Here is a 21032-nt window from a genome sequence, read left to right on the forward strand (position 1 = left end):
CACTACTAATAATATATTGTCTATTTTGGCCCATTACATATCGCCGTCTGCCTCACAGTTTTAAAACGCGTCTGCTATGGAGAAGTTTTCACACCCTTATAACAAATTTTCGTTCCCATCTCCAACCGGTGCGGGATCTCACAATCCACCCCTTTAGGGGCCTATATCATCGCTGGCACACCGTCCGGTGTCTAGCTCTAATACCATTTATAACAACTCAAGCCCACTGCTAACATATATTGTCTGTTGTAGCCCATTAGGTATCGTCATCAGCCTCATAATTTTAAAACACGTATGCTAGGAAGAAGTTTTCACACCCTTATAAAGAACGTTCCGTTCCGTTCTTCAATCGATGCAGAATCTCATCTAACCTAACTCAACCTTATAGTTCAGATTGAATAATCCGAATCGGCCATTGAATCAAATATTAATACCTCCACATATTAGAATATAAATGAGATTCAAAAGTATGGTCAAATCAAACATAAATTTTATATAATTATTTCCTTTTCATTTCCTTAAATTTAATATCTATTTTAAAATAATCAATACAAGGTGTGCCCATGGTTTGATGGTATTGATCCATCTCTTTCAAAAAGCCATAAAATAAAAATTAAATTATTTTATTTATTTATTTATTATTATTATTATTATTATTATAAAAAAATAGCAATTTTTCATTTTTAAGATATCTTTTAAATAAAATTTAAATGTTTTTAAATTTTTTTAAAAAAATTTTAAAACCCCTTTAATTTTTTTTTTTAAAAAGTTCAAAATATTTTTATTATTAGTACGGAGAAATTTTCAAAAATAACATTAAATAGAATACAAGCTACCAACTAATACGTACAAATAAGAAATATTATTAATAAAAATATTAACGAATATCTAAGATATATTCCATAACTAATATATTCTCTAAATATTAACTGATTATGAATATTTGGACTAATTCTAACTAGCAATGACTGAATTTTCAATCCTATGCTCTACCAACCGAGCTATCCCGGCCATTTCCGACACATTAGACTTATTTTCATATCAGATTTGAACCGGTAATACGAGGATTTTGAGTCCTCTACTCTATTGACTCAGCTATACCGGCCATTTTCTTTCCTACACATTATCCTTATTGTCAATAGCGGATTTGAACTGGTAATACGAGGATTTTCAGTCCCCGACGGAGTATTTTTTAAATTTTTAAAAAATAAAAAATATTAATAAAACTTTTTAAAATAAAAAAATATTGTACTAATGGTTTACGTCCAATTTTTTTTTTTTTTTTTTAATAAATTACAAAATTTAAAGATATTTTTATTAATTAAAAAAAAAAAACGACCACTCAATTGGAGGAGAAGTGAAGAATTTTCCATATACGAGGAAATTGTCGAGGAGTTGTTGTAAAGGGCATTGTGGACTTTTACTTATTTATTTATTTTTTTTTTCGGAAAAGTAGAAAATGACACCTCGGCTACTTATTCATTATTTATTTTAATTTTAGTCAAAGACGCATAAAATTCATCATACTTTTACTTTTTTTTTTTTAATTAATTTCAACCTTAATTAATCCAAAATGTGAAAATTACACTTTTAACCCCTTTAAACTTTATTTATCATTAAACTTTAAAAATATATAATAAACCAAAAATCTTAAAAATTAGACCAAATTAATAATTCAATCAAATAATTATTTTTAATTAAACGAAAAATCATGAAGATCATCGTGTAACGATTCGGGAAAAAAAAAGAAAAAGAAAAAAAACTAAGTCACCGAGTATGGCTAATTATGGCCATTAAGTATAAATGTTACAACTCTTGGAATGCGTTTAATAGTTTCATTTTGAGACTGTATAAAGCCATATATGTTGTATTTGTAAGATATTGGGGAAATATAGTAAAAAAAAAAAAAACATTAGTGCTTTCTTTAGTCAATGGCTAAATTTCTTTGCAATTCTACGTAGTTTAGGTTGCATGTAGAATCATTCAAGCTCGACATGATCAATCTTGCTTGTGGAGTGATTCGAATCTCAAGCAAGTGTTCTTGCGTTGAGATATTTGATCAACAAGAATCATTCAAGCTAGACGTGATCAATCTTGCTTGTGGAGTGATTCGAATCTCAAACAATGTTCTTGCCTTGAGATATTCAATCAACAAGGTAATCTGAATCTTACTCCCCTTGTAGTGATTTCCATATATCATTTGGTATCAGAGCTTCAGGCTCAATATCAGATATATGTTTCGTTTGCGTTTCTTCTCAATTTGTTTTTTATTTATTTTTATCTTTTTAGTTTTTAATCGATCCAGAGTTTAAAATTCAAAATCTTTGCTCTATTTAAAATTTTGAAAGGTGAGAATGAGTGTCATTTGTGTAAATGAGTGCAAAAAGAGTGGCCTAAAATTCCTTGAGTGTATACTCGTGAGAGAATGTTATGAGGTCCTTTGTATTTCCATAACTTATTTTTTGCAGCAAAGTTTCACAAATAGATTCGAGGACGAATCCTCTTGAAGAAGTGGAGAATGATATGAACCAAGAGACATCCATCATACAATATATTTCAATGAAGATGTGAATAAAATATTATTGAAATTATCAAAAGATATTTCAATTCATGCCACAGCGAAGAAGAATGAAATTTCATATTATAAATTTTGGGTGGATTATAATTTAGAGTTATTGTATTTCATTAATGTATTTTAAGATTTTTTATTTACTTTAGGTTACAATTACATAATGGTTAATTATGGTCAAAGCTATGTATGTTGTATTTGTAAGTAGAGTTGAAAAATATAGTAAGAGGAGCATTTGTGCTTTCTTTAGCCAATGACTAAGTTTCTTTGCAATTCGATGTAGTTTAGGTTGCATGTAGAATCATTCAAACTCGACATGATCAATCTTGCTTGTGGAGTGATTCGAATCTTAAACAATGTTCTTGCCTTGAGATATTCGATCAACAAGATAATCCGAATCTTACTCCCCTTGCAGTGATTTCCACATATCATCGCGAGTTTTCCGGCAACCACTGAGTTTCGCGGACCCCATGCGAAAGACAGCCACACCTCGCTCAGCCTTCAGCCCACGACTCCTAGAATCGATCAGAATACCTGCAACAGAGAAAAGAATGAAAATACGAGAGAGAGAGAGATTTTGAATAACGTTAGCGAGTTTCCAATCCCTCCGACGAGCCCCAAACAACCCTAAAATCGACGCCAAACGCTCAGTTACCACCACGAGAAGGATCCCTAACGAAAACAAAATAATTCAGGTTACGTTTTGTGCCTTTTCGTAAGCGCCGTCGTCGGTAATCAAGGTCGAAAAATTGAATTTTCCTAAACGTTCATAGATATGTGGTTTTAGGAACTTTTAGGCCACTAAACTTCGAGGAAGGAAAGAAGGACGACAAACAAAGAGGAAAAGGAAGAAAGAGGACCGAAATCGGCAACGAAAATGCCGCAGGAAGGAGAGAGAAAATGCGCCAGAAAATCGGCCGAAGTTGGGTAAGGAAGACGAGATCCACGAATTCGGGTCAACCCGAACCCAAAACCCGATAGAGCAGCCCGACTTCTTTCCTCTCGGCCTCTGCCTTCGGCCCAGCCCAATTACAGCGGCCCAAACCTCAATCCAGCCCATAAGTCACGGTTCAGCTGAACCGACCCAAGACCAGACCCACGGTCCAATCGAACTAGCCTGCAATCCATATACTTGCGGCCCAATCTAGTAAACCGAGGCCCAACAACCAGCCCGGCCCAGTAGCCTTCTGCAGCAGTCGACCCAAATCGGAGTGCGACCCTCGCCTCGACCCGACGCACACCGCGCGACATGGCGTGCTTTGATTCTGCCACATGGCATACAGCGGCACAGGTGGTCCCTCGGCTTTGCTCGGCGCAAACGACTCGACGGCTCCTCCGGCGGCTCCTAGCGGCTATTCGATTTGGCTCCCCTGTTTTTCGCCCAGTTTCCCTGTTTTGACCCTCCCGGACTTGTTTTCGGCCCCGATTAAGGTATCCAAGGCTCTTTTAGAGCAATATTTCATATTTATTGAATTATTAGTAAATTAATTGTAAAATATTAACGGAAGGTGGCGAACGGTGTGATAGGAAACAAACTCCGACAACATATAAAGCAGCTCTCACGGAACGAGAGCTTACGTTTAGCTAATTAGGGGATACTTCAGCCAAGGCCTACCAAGTAAGTGGTCTTACTATAGGATAGACTAAAGATTGTTTGAATTATGATGATGTATGAGTATGACGTTGTGTTATGATGTATGTTAAGTGTACGTTATTTATGTTTCGATGCATGACGTACATGTTATATCTGATGCACTGAATGGCTTCTATGATGACTATGATGTATGCATGATGATGTTTTCTATGTTGAACATGTCTTACGATATTGTTTGTCATATTGCATCATGTCGTTAGATCAACATAGGATACAACCCTAAGAGTATGAAAGTGATATTAATGTAAATATCCACGAGCACGTGTTACATAGTGTAACCAAGAGATGAGACTAGAGGGTTGTGTCAGAAGAGATGTATAATTGGACTTAGAGGGACCTCATGCATATTGTATGTTCATAAGCATAGGGCTGATGAGTGCGGACGCGCACCTGAGTGTGAATGCGCACAGGTGCGAATACACACATATGAGGATGTTCATGAGGCGCATGACACTATGGGGTTCCGCTGACCTCTGAACGTCGCTACAGATTAGCTTGACCAGTGGCTCCAGGGGATGTGCGAGCGCCCTGGGGATTCACACTCGCACGTGTGAGTCGTATGTAGGGAAGTACTACACATCCAATTTGTCTGAGATTGGAGGTCACCCTTAAGATGATTAGCGATAGGTCCTTAATTCATGATTGCATGTGTTTGCATTAGCATGACCCCTATAGTGGGGTCACATACTGAGTACCTCTTCGAAATACTAAGGTCGTGTGCTATATTCTTATTTAGGTAAAGGCAAGACACCCATGTACGGTTGACAGCGATATCATGATCAGAGACTGTGGCGCGTGCATAGGATAGTTGCATATTTAAAATTCCTAGTCTTGGTTAGGATAGGATGTTTGCATTTCATTTATTTAAATTATTTAATTTGTAATTGTTTTATCTTATTTTGAACTCCAGCATGATGTTTGAAACACGTAAGTTTGACAGTGTTTTCTAATGTATTAACGTCTTCTGAAGTTTAAAATTTTCCCGCTAATAAAGACGAGCATTCTTAGAGTTATAGTCTGCATTAGAGATGAACATGAGACGTTAATGGTAACTCTAGATATGTAGAAATTTTGGGTCGTTACACATCATCTCGAACATCTTGAAAATTATGGATTCTATCTTTTATTATTATTATTTGACAATTGTTTGGTGAACAAACTTTATTTTGTGATCCGTTTAAGCAACCTTTTCTTTTTTTTAAAGAATTCCATCACCATTTTTCAAAATTAAAAACCAAAAAGATTAAAAAGTTAAACTTTGTGTATATATATATATATTTATAATTGATGGGGATTGATTTTCTAGAGACTTTCTTTTTTTAATAATTTTATTATTTAATATTGATAAATTATAAATATATGCAAATCCAATCTTAAAATTGAATTTATTTATTTAATCTAAAATAAAATAAAATTTAATCCAACTTAAATTTAAATATAGGGTTCATTTTGATAAAATTTAACTTAAAATATATATAATATTAATTTTTGTTTATTAAATATTTCATATCGTATACACGTTCCGATCCATGCTCATAATTCGGGATCCAAATTCAGTACCTCATGGCCTCAACGTTCTCCTGGTAAAGTTACCTACTTCTTACTTTTTAAGAGCGAAGACTATCCCTACAGACCAGTACGAGTCCGCCTAGCATATTTTGACTTCACTCACATATATTCTAGGAAAATTACGAAGAGATCACCTAACATAAAATTGTTATAAGTAAAACACGTTTAATCGGTTAATATTTTTTCTTTATTATTTGATTAGTAGTATATTTTATTTTATTATCAACGAAGGTTCATTCTTAACTCTATATTAATAATATTTTCAGATCTATTTACCGTTGTTTTGAGTGGTAAATATTGTGTCATTAAGCTACGGAAAATGAAAGTAAAAAATTAAATTATGAGAAAGTATTTAATATTTTAAATGGACAGACAAACCTAAACTCGGGTTCTTTCAAACATGCTGACGTCTCTTGATTTAACAGAAATTAATTTAATAATCCCAAATAAATTAATTAAAATATTTATAAATAAAATAAAATAAAATAACTGAAAGTCAATCATGTATTTAATATATATTTTATTATATACAATTCAATATTTTATGTGTTTATTTAAATATTTTCCTTAGTAATTTATCCCGAGTGGAAGGTTTCCACACCCTTATAAAAGGTGTTTTGTTCTGGGCTAAGGCCTTAAAACGTTAGGGGAAGGTTTTTACACTCTTATAAATGGTGTTTTGTTCTCCTCCGCACTAACGTGGGACATCACACATTTGGTCATTCAAACTTCAAACATGGATAGAATATAATTCTGGATTTAAAAAGATGTGTATAATACGAATTGTAATTAACGGGTACTTCTCAAGATTTAATGTAATAATTTAGGGAGAATGTAACAACCCAAGCACACCGTTAACAGATATTATCCGCTTTTGCCCATTATGCATCGTCATCAACCTCACAGTCTTAAAACGTGTCTTTCAGAGTTATGCAGCGGAACCGGTACTCATCTAGATACTATCCTCTTTGGGGTTTCCCTCCCGAGCTTTTCCTCAAGGTAGAATAAGTTTATGCGTCTACTAGGGAGAGGTTTTATTTGTAGCATGAGTTTTAGGGTCACTATCTGTAATGTTCATTATAGTAGAATCTGCAGCGGTAGAAGAAGGTCAGCGTAAACTCAATTTAGGATCTAATATAGCGACAATTGACTACAGAAAATCTACACGAGAAATGTTGACCGAATCTCTAATCATATGATCGAGTCATATATATTTTAGTGTAACAACGTATGATCAAGCGTCGTTTGAATCTCTAATCATAAGATCGAGTCATATATATTCATCCTGTAAAATATTGTTAAAGTGAAATAATGTATTTCGTGGTTAAATCTTATACAAACTCATTACATAAGACTCATATTCACATGTCTGTACATGAACACTTTGGTCCTTGAACTTAAGATATATCATTAAAAATTTCAATATATACTTAAACTTTCATGAGATTGACGGTCCTCTCCTTAGCAGACGCATTTTAAAAACCGTGAGATTGACGACGGTACGTAACGGGTCAAAGCGGACAACATCTACTAGCGGTGGACTTGGGCTGTTACAAATGGTAATAAAGCCCAACACCAAGTTGGAGATGAGTGGATTGTGAGATCCCACATTGGTTGGAGAGGGGAACGAAGCCGCTAGCCTCCAAGGGGGGGTGGTGGATTGTGAGATCCCACATTGGTTGGAGAGGGGAACGAAGCCGCTAGAGTGTGGAGAGCTCTCCCTACTAGACGTGTTTTAAAAACCGTGAGGCTGACTATGATACGTAACGGGCCAAAATGGACAATATCTGCTAGTGGTGGGCTCGAGGGGAATGAAGTCGCTAGCCCCCAAGTGGGTGGATTGTGAGATTCCACATCGGTTGGAGAGGGGAACGAAACATTCCTCTACCTAACAGATGCATTTTAAAAACTTTGAAACTAATGACGATACATAACAGGTCAAAACAGACAATATCTAATAGCGGTGAGCTTAAAATAATCACAAATAACGAGCTTATGTGACATTCATGGATAATTGTATTATTTAAATAAGTATTGAAAGCAACCCACCACTAATCTTGAAAGAAAAGATATCTAGGCTAGGCATATGTCATGAACAACTTTTGAACGTAAATTAACCCAAATTTTATGGAATGAAATTACTCGAGAATTCCAAAACCCTAATGTTGGTCAAAATATCTGTCTGCCATGAAACTTCCTTGTATTTGTATAGAAATGAAGGAGGACAAAGACATGGCCTAGAGTCTTCCAAATATCATATATAAATAATACCACCCAATAGCGCAGAAGCTACCCACGCATCTTCCTTTGAGTATCATTTGTTTGAGCCACAAGAGCCAAGGGTGGTTAGGTTTATATAAAATGGATACTCAAACTGCAAAAGACAAGGGGCCGGTTTGGGATGTCGATGAGTTTGTTGATACTCAATCCAGCTCAAGAACACACCCAATTTTTCTTAATGGGTTTTGTTTCTTGTTCTTTGATCTCTTTTGTTTTCTGTTTATACTTGTTTTAATTGCTTAAAAATTGTTTCTTTACTGAGTTTTCTCTCTCTTTGTGTTGTTTGGAACTGTTGGGTTTTTTTCAGTTTGGAAGCTGAATCTGTTCTATATCAGGGTTTGTCTGCTAGACAAGTGGCCATATTCGAAGGTTTTATTCGATCAGTGGTACTAATTTCATCTCTCTCTCTCTCTCTCTCTCTCTCTCTCTCTCTCTCTCTCTCTCTCTCTCTCTCTCTCTCTCTCTCTCTCTCTCTCTCTCTCTCTCTCTCTCTCTCTCTCTCTCTCTCTCTCTCTCTCTCTCTCTCTCTCTCTCTCTCTCTCTCTCTCTCTCTCTCTCTCTCTCTCTCTCTCTTAGGCTATTACAAATGATATCAGAGTCCAACACCAGTGGAGTGGTGTGTCAGCAGACACCGAGTGCAGACACCGAGTGGTGTGCCAACGAGAACGTTAACCTCCAAGGGGGTGGATTGTGAGATCCCACATCGGTTAGAGAGGAGAACGAAACATTCCAATGTGGAAACCTCTCCTTAACGGGCGTGTATTAAAACTATGAGGCTGACGACAATACGGAACGGGCCAAAGCAGACAATATCTGCTAGTGGTGGGCTTGGACTATTACAAATGGTATCAAAGCCAGACACCGACCAGTGTGCTAGCGAGGATGCTGTCCCTCAAGTGGGTGGATTGTGAGATCCCATTTCAGTTAGAGAAGAGAACAAAACATTCCTTATAAGGGTGTGAAAACCTCTCCCGAATACACGAGTTTTAAAACCGTGACGCTAACGACGATACCTAACGGGCCAAAATGGTAAATCTCAAGTTACACTATAACTTACGAGAGAGTTACCAATAACTTCTCCTAGAGATGATCTACGATTGCCAAATCGAACAAAATCAAAATCAAAATTCTCATATTGATAATTTTCTATAGGTGCACGAGGTGGTGGAGCTCCAAGTTAATTATTACATTCACTCCATTCTATCGAGGTATGCCATTCTTGAACTAAATTGATATTAATCCACATGGGTTTCCTCCTTAAACCCTTTTTGTTCATCAAATTCAATCAATTTCATGAACAGAAACAGCCACCTTAGCAATCATATTGGAAAAGAAGCAACAATAAATGGGTTTGGAGCTTCAAAGTTCAAGCTATTGTTCTTGAATCAAACAGCTCCAACAATTTTCACCAACAATGAAATAGAAGCAAGAAATGGCAAGCCACTTCTAGTTGCAATTTGTGATACCACCAACTCCAATGGCATCATCAAGACAGGTCCTTTATCGTCGGCGTCGGTCGAGTTGGTCGTCCTCAATTTAGAATTCAGCTCCGACCAACGAGTAGACGAAAGTTCGTGGACTTCGAGCGATTTTAACAACAATGTTGTTTCTAAAAGAGAGGGGAAAAGACCTTTGATCGTGGGGAATGATATGATAATTTGCTTGAAAAATGGGGTTGGATTCATCAAAGGTTTGAGCTTTAGTGACAATTCGAGCTGGACTAAGTCTAAGAAGTTTAGATTGGGAGCAAAAGTTGTTGATAAGAACATCTTGGCTAAGTTTCCAAGAATTATGGAAGCTGTTTCGAAACCGTTTAGAGTGATGGATCATCGTGGGGAAGGTATGTCGTTTTTAACCCTATTTTTCTCGAACGATATTTGATCCAATACTTTAAACTTATTTCATTTTAGTCACTGTACTTTTAATAATGTTTTAAAATCGGTCGTAGGGACTACTATGGTTCTCTTGTATCGACTATTGGTTAGAGCACCGACTCTCGTTTGTCATGGTCTAGTACGAGAGCATGACTAACAAGAATCGTGGTCTATGACTACAGATTCTTTGGTGATTACATCACAATTGATGTCAACGGTAATTTATCCCAGTAGGGCACGAGAAATTGATGTCAACGGTACATGGGTTGGTTGAAAGAATCTTTTGAACTGACCTGAAATTTCAGGTCGATTGAGTTGGTGACCCAAGTAACCCGAACAGAGTTCACAACCCAACCCTCTATTTTTGAGTTATGTTGGGTTGTCAGGTTATTTTTTAATTATTTTAGAAAGATTCTACTTATTCACCATATATGTTATATTAATAACTAAAACCTCTTACTAACATTTACGATCGTTAAATATTCTTATTTTTTAAAAAAGAAAGTTTAAATTGGGTTGAGTTGTAACTCTATTTTCGAGTAACTCGACCAAAAAAATGTCAACCTGCAAACGAAGCCAAATTTTCAGTTCTTCACAAATTCAACCTAACCTAACACAACCCATCCCAACTTTTATGGTTTGAGTTCGGTAGTCTAGATTGGTCGGATTATCAGATCATATGAACACCTTTAGTTTACCACCACTGACTGCATTTGACGGATGCTCTATCAAATAGACTAGAGTCAACGTCAACTACAGTTTGTTGGTATAAACAATTGACGTTAGATAATGATAGACTCAAATTGACATTAGTCGTGGTCCATAGCAATAGACCACAACTAATATCAATCATTGTCACTGACTGCATTTGACGGATGCTCTATCAAATAGACTAGAGTCAATGTTAACTATAGTTGTTGGTATAAACAATTGACGTTAGACGTAATCTGTAATGATAGACTCAAATTGACATTAGTCGTGGTCCATAGCGATGGACCACGACAAATATCGATCATTGTCTTTATAAAAAAATGATTATAGCTAATTTTAATCAATCTTAGATCATGTTAATTAATAAAAAAAATTCCTTTTGGTTACGACATTAGTTTACAAGAAGCACCACCCGCCGAGGAGGGAAGATGAAATATGGCGATTGGAAGGCATCGGCAAAGATGGCGTATACCACAATCGTTTGTCGTCCGAAGGCATAAAAAATGTCGATGATTTTTTGAAGGCTTATCACAAAAAGGGTCCAACCTACCTAAGAAGGGTAAAAATTCAAGATCCTCAAGTTTATATTTAGCGATGTTAATGCATATTTAATCCTGAATTATGATTAACCGTATATGTATGTATATATATATATATGTATATATGTATATGTAGGGGTATACATTCAACCAAAAAATCCGATAACTGGGACCAACCCAACTCGAACTATAAGGTTGGGTTGAGTTGAATTAGCTTTTTGGGTTGGTTTGGGTTCATTTTTCTGAACCCGAACTGACTCGGTTCAATTTTGGGTTCATGGGCCAAAACCCTTAGGTTGATATATATGTATGTATGTAATGTTTATGTATGTATATATGTATATGTAGGGCTGTACGTACATTCAACCCGACAACCCGACAACTCGGACCAACTCAACTCGAACTATAAAGGTTGGGTTGAGTTGGATTAGCTTTCGAGTTGGTTTTGGGTTCATTTTCTGAATCCAAACTGACTCGGTTCATTTTCGGGTACATGGGACAAAACCCTCGGGTTGATATATATGTATGTATGTAATGTATATGTATGTATATATATGTAGATGTATATGTATATGTATGTATGTATATGTATGTATATATGTATGTATGTATATGTATGTATATATGTATGTATGTGTGTATGTATGTATGTATGTATGTATGTATGTATGTATGTATTTGACCTTTTATTATCGGCAAATATCTTGTATGATCGAAGATATTTTGTCTTCCGATTTAACATATCTATCATATTTGACCCTTTATTATAGACAAATATATTGTATGATATTGCCTTCCATTACCGTTTACATAACTATCATATTTGATCTTCAGTGTAAATATGTTGTATAATATTTAGCCTTCCACTGCAATTTATATACATATCATATTTGCTATCCATTTATTACTTTTTCTATTTTCTTTATAATTTATTTGATTCTATAAATAGAGAACTTTGGAGTGGAGTGGTTTTAACAAATATTTTCACTTAATTTCGATAATTCATGCATGCAGCTTCTTGGTGGGAGAGTCCCCCAAAATACATGGAAAAGGATGGTTAATAACGCTTTAGAATGTGATGCCTTTATAGCCTCCATGGCCTCGAATCCGAGCTTTAGGGTTCGTTCGATGGGAAATGAAGACATGGGAGGTGAAGCTTTCGACATGAACTCGGAGGTTAGTGAGCCGAAGAATTATTGTGAAAGCGATGGACTACGATTTGATGGCCAGCTTCAAGACTTGGTATCTTACCCTCCAACCTTTGAGGTCTCTCTCTTCTCTTTCTCTCGAGTGAATATCTGTCTTTAATCGATTCGATTCAGTTCGAACTTGAACGAGGATTGAACTGAACGAATTGGGTTTCCTATGCTCATAATTTTCTTCTTGAACGGTTTGAATTGGATTGAATGTTAGGAATCACAACTCTCCACAATGGTATGCTATTGTCCACTTCCCTTCCAACAATTCTCAACAATCCTCCCCTCGAACAAACTACACCATAGAGCCTCCCTTGAGGCCTATAGAGATCTGGAACAGTCTCCTCTTAATTGAGGCTCGACTCGTTTCTTTGGAGCCCTCGAACAAAGTATAACTAAGGCTTATTGACCCACAGACACTGCATGACAATATTACACTTTGTTTTATAGATATAGTAGAGGTCGGACAATGTAGACAATACATTTGTCTCTTAGATTTGTTCATAAAATATCTAGATATCTAAATTTTTATCGATAACTGGCTCAAATAACTATTGGGTTTGACCCGTTAGACCGATATATTAACGTATGATATGTGTTGTAGGAACGTTTGTCGGGAAATTATGAAGGAATTATCGGAGGCCAAGCCTTTGAAGGGATGGGAGAACAAGACTACCATTTCATTTTTGATAATGGTATTTCAACTTATTGATTTCTTTCTTGTTCATGAACATATATGATCTTTGTGGTAAAATAGTTACTTTCATTTGCAGATTATCCGCCATTGTTGCCACATGGAGAGGCTTCAAACTCAGATAGCCATAACAATGATAATGTAATGACTCACGAACAATATAATCAAGGTCGATGTTGGACTGGGTTGGTGCCTAAACGCACGTAAGGCGAGTAGATGTTCGGTTTAGAGTTGCGATATTACTCTTGATCCTGTTTCAGAACTACTATTCGAATATAAATCGATTAGAATTTTGGATGAAAGTTGAGAAGCTAGAATGAGTGTGGAGGTGACCTAAAACTCGTGGGGTCGTGTTCACGTCTCGATTTCTGTCTTGGGTCACCGTTCACATCATTTGAGGTCTTAGTATGTCCAACGTTCTTATAACAGATTTATATTCTAAGAGTAGTTTTAAAACGTCCGTGAAAAGTTTGATAATATTGCAATTAGTGTAAGTATATTTTGTAATAGAGAGAAAAAAAGTTTAGTTTTTTTCTTTTTTTTTTGTTGTAATTTAATTGTACATGCCAAGTGTGAAGTCCCGTTTTTTCTTACGCCTCTCTAGGCCTCTTTGGTTGAGATAATAAGTCTAATGAAATACATCGACTTCTAAGTCACACTTCTGATTGAAGCCGCCTTTGGTCTTTTCTTAGATTTGTTCTTCAGTTTCTTTTTCTCTCGACCCATTGGTTTCTTCTTAATTTATTTATTTATTTATTTTTATTTTTGCTCCACGTCAATAGATACTTTTGGAAGATGTTGATGGTCTTTCAATAACATCTTATATAGGCAGTTCTGCGACCGTTTTACCTTCATTAATAGGGCTCCATTTCTGTCGAATATCTTGAGTAACGAGCTGACTAACTCCACTATGCTACCTTCTTCTGTTATTTGACTGAGACTGATAATATTACTGTTCAAGCTTGGGATATAATATACTTGATCAATAGACGTTGGTCGTCATTCTTGCACTGGAACAAGATAGATCATTTACCTTGGATCAGTATAATTGATCCATCACCAAACTTCACGTTTCCAATGAGCTTCTCATAAGGCTCCTTGAACTTTACTCGATCTTCGGTCATGTGGTTGCTTGCTTCATTGTCTAGATACTACATGTTGGTCTCCACTCGGTCTTTGACTTCTGTGAGAAGGTTTGCCATAACCTTCTCTTCGTTGAGCATCAACAGGTTGGGCATCTTATCGACCAACATCACTGTGGGCTCTTGATCATGTATGAGTATGAGATTGCCTCCTCATCGAGCTTATTCATACAATGTTGCCTCCTCATCGAGCTTATTCATACAATGCTCTACCCCATAGTGCGTGTATTTTCACAAGAGTAACAATTGATCATACTCTTGTTCTTCCAAGGGTTGACCTTGTCATGGATTTGTGATGTATTATCACGACCTCCCTGCCACCATGTCTGTGGCCATGACCCCAACCATGCCCACGACCTTTTTTTTTTTTTTTTTTTTTTTTTTTTTTTTTTTTTTTTTTTTTTTTTTTTGGTTGCCATGTCCATTCATTCCTGAAAACGAAGAAGCAACCACATCTTTTTTTTTTTGTCCGTGCGAGCCACTCCTTGTGTGTGAGTAAGAGGTGCTTCTCCTCCTCTCAGTCATCGGAGTCCTGAAGTCTCTCCTTATGGACCTTAAGATGAGCAACAACCTCCTCAACGGATATGTTCTTGAGGTTGCCGAATTGCTCGATGGAGTTAATAATCTGCATGAATCTCGGGGGGACAGCTCAAAGAAACTTCTTGACGACGGAGATCTCCTCCACCTTATCGTCTAACAAACGGATGTCGCTGACGATCATCGTCAACTTCATCGCAAAATCATCTATTGACTCACCGTCTTTCATGCGGATAGCCTCGAACTCTCTCTTCAGGCTTGCATCTTTGCTTCCTTGACACGTTCTACACCCACATGCATTGTTTGCAATGTCTCCACGCCCATCAACTTTCATTTTGATTTGTCCACATCCTATTGAGAGAGGTACTATTCTGATACCAACGACCCACACACAAATTCGAATCAGAATTTAAAATCCAAATTCAACATCTGATGACCACGACATTTCCCAGCAAAATATCACTCAAGGTTTCTGTCGTTGCAGCGTTGATGAGATGCTCAAAGTAGCTTGTCAATTCTATAGAAATTACAATGTGGCTGTATCTAATTTTGTGATACGTTCACGACTTTCTTCCCTCGGTCGGTCATGCATACTAGGATGTTCAATTTGGCTCCACAAAACCCACAAAGGTCACAATACTGAACACATGAGATTGTCTAGATGGCCTACCACATATGGCCTTTGGAATGTGGGGTGTAAACAAATAGCCACTCTATAAGACCTCCTGGCCCATATAGATTTTCGACCGTATCTTAACAATTATTTCCATAATTATATATCCGATTTGGACCGATTTGGACTGAAAGACGAATACACAGCTTACCATTCATGCATTTTTGAGTAATAGCAATGAGATTTTCTAATATCCCACGTTGATTGGGGAAGAGAACAAAATACCCTTTGGGTGTGGAAACCTTCTCCTAGCATACGCATTTTAAAGTCTTGAGAGGAAACCCAAAAGGAAAAGTCCAAAGAGGACAATATCTGCTAGGGGTGGGCTTAGGCCGTTACTAATGGTATCAGAGCAAGACACCGGACGATGTGCCAACCTTCTCGCTTATGATGTCCCACATTGGTTGGGAAGGAGAACAAAACAGCAAAGAGTGTAGAAACCTTCCCCTGACAAACGCATTTTAAAACCTTGAGGGAAAGCCTGAAAGGGAAAGCCCAAAGAGGATAATATCTGCTAGCGGTGGATCTGGACCATTACAAATGGTATTAGAGCCAGACACCGGACGATGTGCCAACCTTCTCGCTGTTCCTTGAAGGGGGGTAGACACGAGGCGGTGTGCTAGAGAACAATATCTGTTGAAATATCATCACTAGCCCAATAGAGTCAAGCCCAATTATTGTATGAGCCCAATATATTTATTTTAGTAGAGATTTTAGGAGAAAGAGATCTAGATATTTTAGGATAAATATTCAAATTTGTTAGGTCTAGATTCAAATCGGTTAGGTCTAGATTTAGATTGGTTAAATATAGATTGTTTACTCTTAGTATAAATACCTCTCCACCCTACCTAGGTTATTCATCCAAGAAATCCAAAAACAATAAAAAAGCAGAAGTATTCTACAGAGTGTCTTGTATTCTCTTCTCGATTGGACTTAATAAAGAGAGCGAGTGTTTCCCACAGTGAGTTGTGTTCAACATTTGGTATCAGAGCGAGGTTAGTGTAGGTTATCTGATCTCTTGGAATCCTTAGTATACTCTGTGGTTGCAGCTCTGTCTGATCTTCCACATCAGAAACGATTTCTTGAGATTAGTGGTGAGTGAGTTTCTTTTGTGTCGTGAGAAGTCTGTGACTCTGCAAGTCTTGTGTCAAAAGAACTTGTTTGGTATTACTGAGGTATGGCCAACACGATGGGTGATTTCCAAATCGTTGGAGGAATTAAGAAACTCAACAACAACAACTACAACACGTGGGCAACATGCATGATGTCCTATTTACAAGGACAGGATCTTTGGGAGATCGTTGGCAGGTGCGAAACTACGCCACCAGAGGATGATTCCAACGGCGCCTTGCGCAAATGGAGAATCAAAGCAGGCAAAGCAATGTTTGCCATGAAGACCACAATCGGAGAAGAGATGTTAGAACATATTTGGGATGACAAGACACCGAAAGAAGCATGGGACACGTTCGTGATGTTGTTCTCAAAGAAGAACGATACGAGGCTACAACTTCTGGAGAATGAGTTGTTGTCAATTACACAACGTGATATGACAATTGCTCAGTACTTCCACAAGGTCAAATCAATCTGTCGGGAGATTACTGAACTAGACCCAAAGTCCGCCATTGTAGAATCTCGAATGAAGAGGATTATAATCCACGGATTACGACCGGAATATCAAAGCTTCATTACTGCTGTACAAGGATGGCCCACTCAACCAACACTTGTAGAGTTCGAAAATTTGTTAGCCAGCCAAGAAGCCATGCTAAACAAATGGGAGGCTTCACATTGAAGGGTGAAGAAGAAGCACTCTACACGAGTGAAAGTCGGAGCAATAATAGGCCGTCTACCAAACGTGGATACAATGGTGACAAAAGAAGAAGCCACCAAGGGATTGCACAACCTGAGAGAGCTCAGAAGAACGACAACAAGAGTTTCAAAAGAATGAGATTTGGTGGTATTTGCTATAATTGCGGGAAAAAGGGCCATATGTCTAGAGATTGTTGGTCCAGGAAAAAGTCCATTGAAAACAATGTGGCAATATCCAAAAAGAAGATAGAAGATGAATGGGATGCAGAGGTACTATGTCCCATAGAAGAAGACGAGCTAGCACTCATGGCGACAATGGAAGACCATATCAACTATGAGAATGACTGGATCGTTGATTCAGGATGTTCAAATCACATGACTGGCGATCAGAGAAAATTGCAAGACAAGAAAGAGTACAAAGGAAGTCGTATGGTACGTACAACAAATAACACATAGTTATCAATTGCTCAAATTGGCAATACGACAATCATGCCTGGCAATAAGTCTGATACAGTGTCGCTACATAATGTTTATCATGTACCGGGTATAAAGAAGAACTTGTTGTCAGTGTCACAACTAACAACATCAGGAAGCTATGTCTTATTTGGGCCAGAAGATGTAAAAGTTTATCAAGATGTTAAGATAATAGGAAAGCCGACAATAGAAGGACGAAGAGTAGAGTCTATCTACGTTCTATCAGCAGAGTCTGCCTATGTTGACAAGACCCGAAAGAATGAGACGACAGATCTATGGAATACAAGATTGGGACATATTAGCTACCATAAGTTGAAGCTGATTATGGAGAAATCTATGCTCAAAGGTCTACCTCAACTTGAAGTCAAAACAGACGTTGTTTGCGCTGGATGCCAAATGGTAAAGCTCATCAATTACCATACAAAGAGTCAAGTTTCAAAGCAAAGAAACCATTAGAGTTAATTCACTCTGATTTGTTCGGCCCAGTCAAACAAGCATCGATCAGCGGAATGCGGTATATGGTGACATTTATTGACGACTACTCAAGATATGTGTGGATTTTCTTTATGAAAGAAAAGTCTGACACGTTCTCAAAGTTTCAAGAATTCAAGATGATGGTCGAAGGAGAAGTAGGAGCGAAGATTCGTTGTCTATGTTCAGACAATGGCGGAGAATACACGTCAGATGAGTTCGATCAATATTTACACGAGTGGGGGATACGACGTCAATTTACATGTGCCAACACGCCACAACAAAATGGTGTAGCAGAAAGAAAGAATCGACACCTTGCAGAAACCTGTCGAAGCATGTTACACGCAAAGAATGTTCCAGGAAGATTTTGGGCTGAAGCTATGCGAACTGCTGCCCATGTGATCAACAAGCTTCCTCAACCAAAGCTAGGGTTCGTCTCACCATTTGATGTACTATGGGATATGAAACCTGCAATTAGTTACTTCCGAGTATTTGGCTGTGTTTGCTATGTATTTGTGCCTGACCATCTACGTAGCAAGTTTGACAAGAAAGCAGTCAAGTGTGTATTTGTTGGATACGACAATCAAAGAAAAGGATGGAGGTGCTGTGATCCAACAAGTGGAAAATACTATACATCAAGAGATGTAGTTTTTGAATGAAGCATCTACATGGTGGTCCTCGGAGAAGAAAGTCTTACCAGATTCAAACATCAAAGAAATTCTACAATAGAAGCTGGGGGAGCAAACTACACAAATTCAATCAAATGTCGATGCACCTGAAAATCCAAGTGACATTGATATTGACAAGCAAGAGGTGACTCAATCAAGCGAATCTGGTAAAAATGAAACGATACATCAACAACTTAGGCGATCAAATAGAATCTGAAGACCAAATCCAAAGTATGCAAATGCAGCTATTGTAGAAGATAGAGTTTACGAACCAGAACATATGAAGAAGCATCACAAAACTCGGTTTGGCAGAAAGCGATGGAGGAAGAAATTATAGCCTTGGAGCAGAATCAAACTTGGGAACTAGTGCCAAGACTAGGAGATGTCAAACCCATCTCTTGCAAGTGGGTCTACAAAATAAAGTGTCAACCGGATGGATCAATCGAGAGATACAAGGCTCGACTCGTGGCTCGAGGATTTTCTCAACAATATGGACTAGACTATGATGAAACATTCAGTCCAGTGGCAAAGATTACTACCGTACGAGTCCTGCTAGCACTCGCAGCAAGTAAAGATTGGAAACTGTGGCAAATAGATGTGAAGAATGCCTTCTTGCACGGAGAGTTAGACAGGGAGATTTATATGAACCAACCAAAGGGATTTGAGAGTGCAGCTAATCCTAATTATGTATGCAAGCTTAGAAAAGCTCTTTATGGACTGAAACAAGCACCGAGAGCTTGGTATGGTAAGATTGCTGAATTTCTTACCCAAAGTGGTTATTCAGTTGCGCATGCAGACTCAAGCCTATTCATCAAAGAAAGAGAAGGAAATTTGACAATTGTGTTGGTCTACGTGGACGATTTGATTATCACCGGGGACGATGAAAGAGAAATTTATCAAACAAGAGAAAATTTATCAGTACGCTTTCAGATAAAAGAGCTAGGAGAGCTTAAACACTTCTTAGGCCTAGAAGTTGATCGCACAGATGAAGGACTTGTTGAACTCCTTCACCACCTGTTGGTAAAGCTGCTGAGCTCCGGAACCTATTCATTGTCGGTCTCTTCTCTTTGCTTTTCTTTCCTCTCCCTGAACAGGCTAGTGACTGGAGTGAAGTCGTAACAAGGTAGCCGTACTGGAAGTCTCTACCAACAAAAGTATATAAGAGATATGCTTCAGAAGTTCAACATGTTAGAGTGCAAGCAAGTTTCAACACCGATGGAGATAAATGCCAAGATTTGTGCACATGAAGGCAAAGAGTTGAACGATGAAACAACGTACCGACAACTAGTAGGTAGTCTTATCTACCTAACTTTAACTCGACCTGATATCTCTTATGCAGTTGGGGTTATGAGTCGATACATGCAAAGTCCAAAGAAGTTTCATCTGGATGCAGCTCGACGGATCTTGAGATATATCAAGAGTACAATCGACTATGGTCTTTTGTACAAAAGAAGCAAAGACTGCAAGCTAGTTGGATACTGTGATGCTGACTATGCAGGAGACCACGATACTCGGAGGTCAACCACTGGGTATGTGTTCAAGTTTGGTTCGGGAACAATTTCTTGGTGTAGCAAGAGACAACCAACAGTACCATTATCAACTACAGAAGCAGAGTATAGAGCAGCGGCTGGAGCAGCTCAGGAAAGTACATGGCTGAAACTCTTGATGGAAGATTTGCACCAGAAAATTGACTATCCAATATCACTTCTTTGCGATAACCAATCTGCGATTCGCCTTGCAGAAAATCCAGTGTTTCATGCTAGAACAAAGCATGTGGAGGTGCACTACCATTTCATTAGAGAGAAGGTCCTAAAGGAAGAAATTGAGATGCAGCAGATCAAGACAGATGACCAAGTGGCAGACTTATTTACAAAAGGGCTGAATACTGGCAAACATGAGAGTTTTCGCTGTCAGCTCAACATGGTGCAGCGAATGAGGACTAGTGCTGAGGGGGAGTGTTGAAATATCATCACTAGCCCAATAGAGTCAAGCCCAATTATTGTATGAGCTAGTATATTTATTTTAGTAGAGATTGCAGGAGGAAGAGATCTAGATATTTTAGGAGAAAGATTCTGTTAGGTCTAGATTCAAATCGGTTAGGTCTAGATTTAGATTGGTAAAATATAGATTGTTTACTCTTAGTATAAATACCTCTCCACCCTACCTAGGTTATTC

General features: G+C 37.6%; 1 protein-coding gene and 1 pseudogene across 2 annotated transcripts; both read left to right on the top strand.

Moving 5' to 3' along the window:
- The first annotated feature begins 8099 nt into the window (after nucleotides 1-8099).
- LOC111780467 (calmodulin-binding protein 60 B-like) lies at nucleotides 8100-13600 on the top strand. 2 transcript variants are annotated; one of them, XM_087119362.1, is made up of 8 exons: nucleotides 8100-8254; nucleotides 8380-8458; nucleotides 9225-9280; nucleotides 9374-9912; nucleotides 11053-11216; nucleotides 12211-12462; nucleotides 12997-13087; nucleotides 13166-13600. In XM_087119362.1, the coding sequence occupies exons 1-8, from the start codon at nucleotides 8154-8156 to the stop codon at nucleotides 13291-13293; spliced, it is 1410 nt and encodes a 469-aa protein (XP_086975488.1). In that variant the 5' UTR covers nucleotides 8100-8153; the 3' UTR covers nucleotides 13294-13600. The 2 variants fall into 2 exon arrangements, with proteins under 2 accessions (XP_086975488.1, XP_086975489.1); XM_087119363.1 differs by having other exon boundaries at nucleotides 9380-9912.
- Nucleotides 13601-20072: 6472 nt separating this feature from the next.
- LOC147786754 (secreted RxLR effector protein 161 pseudogene) lies at nucleotides 20073-20819 on the top strand (annotated as a pseudogene).
- Nucleotides 20820-21032: the final 213 nt, after the last annotated feature.

The sequence above is a fragment of the Cucurbita pepo genome, chromosome 18 (assembly GCF_057944985.1).
Source record: "Cucurbita pepo subsp. pepo isolate OVF chromosome 18, ASM5794498v1, whole genome shotgun sequence".
Taxonomy (NCBI): domain Eukaryota; kingdom Viridiplantae; phylum Streptophyta; class Magnoliopsida; order Cucurbitales; family Cucurbitaceae; genus Cucurbita; species Cucurbita pepo.

Coding starts and splice junctions, on each gene's coding strand:
- LOC111780467 (XM_087119362.1), top strand. CDS start 8,154: ATGGATACTCAAACTGCAAAAGACAAGGGGCCGGTTTGGGATGTCGAT. Junction 8,255..8,379: donor CACCCAATTTTTCTTAATGG/GTTTTGTTTCTT, acceptor GGTTTTTTTCAG/TTTGGAAGCTGAATCTGTTC. Junction 9,913..11,052: donor GATGGATCATCGTGGGGAAG/GTATGTCGTTTT, acceptor TTACGACATTAG/TTTACAAGAAGCACCACCCG.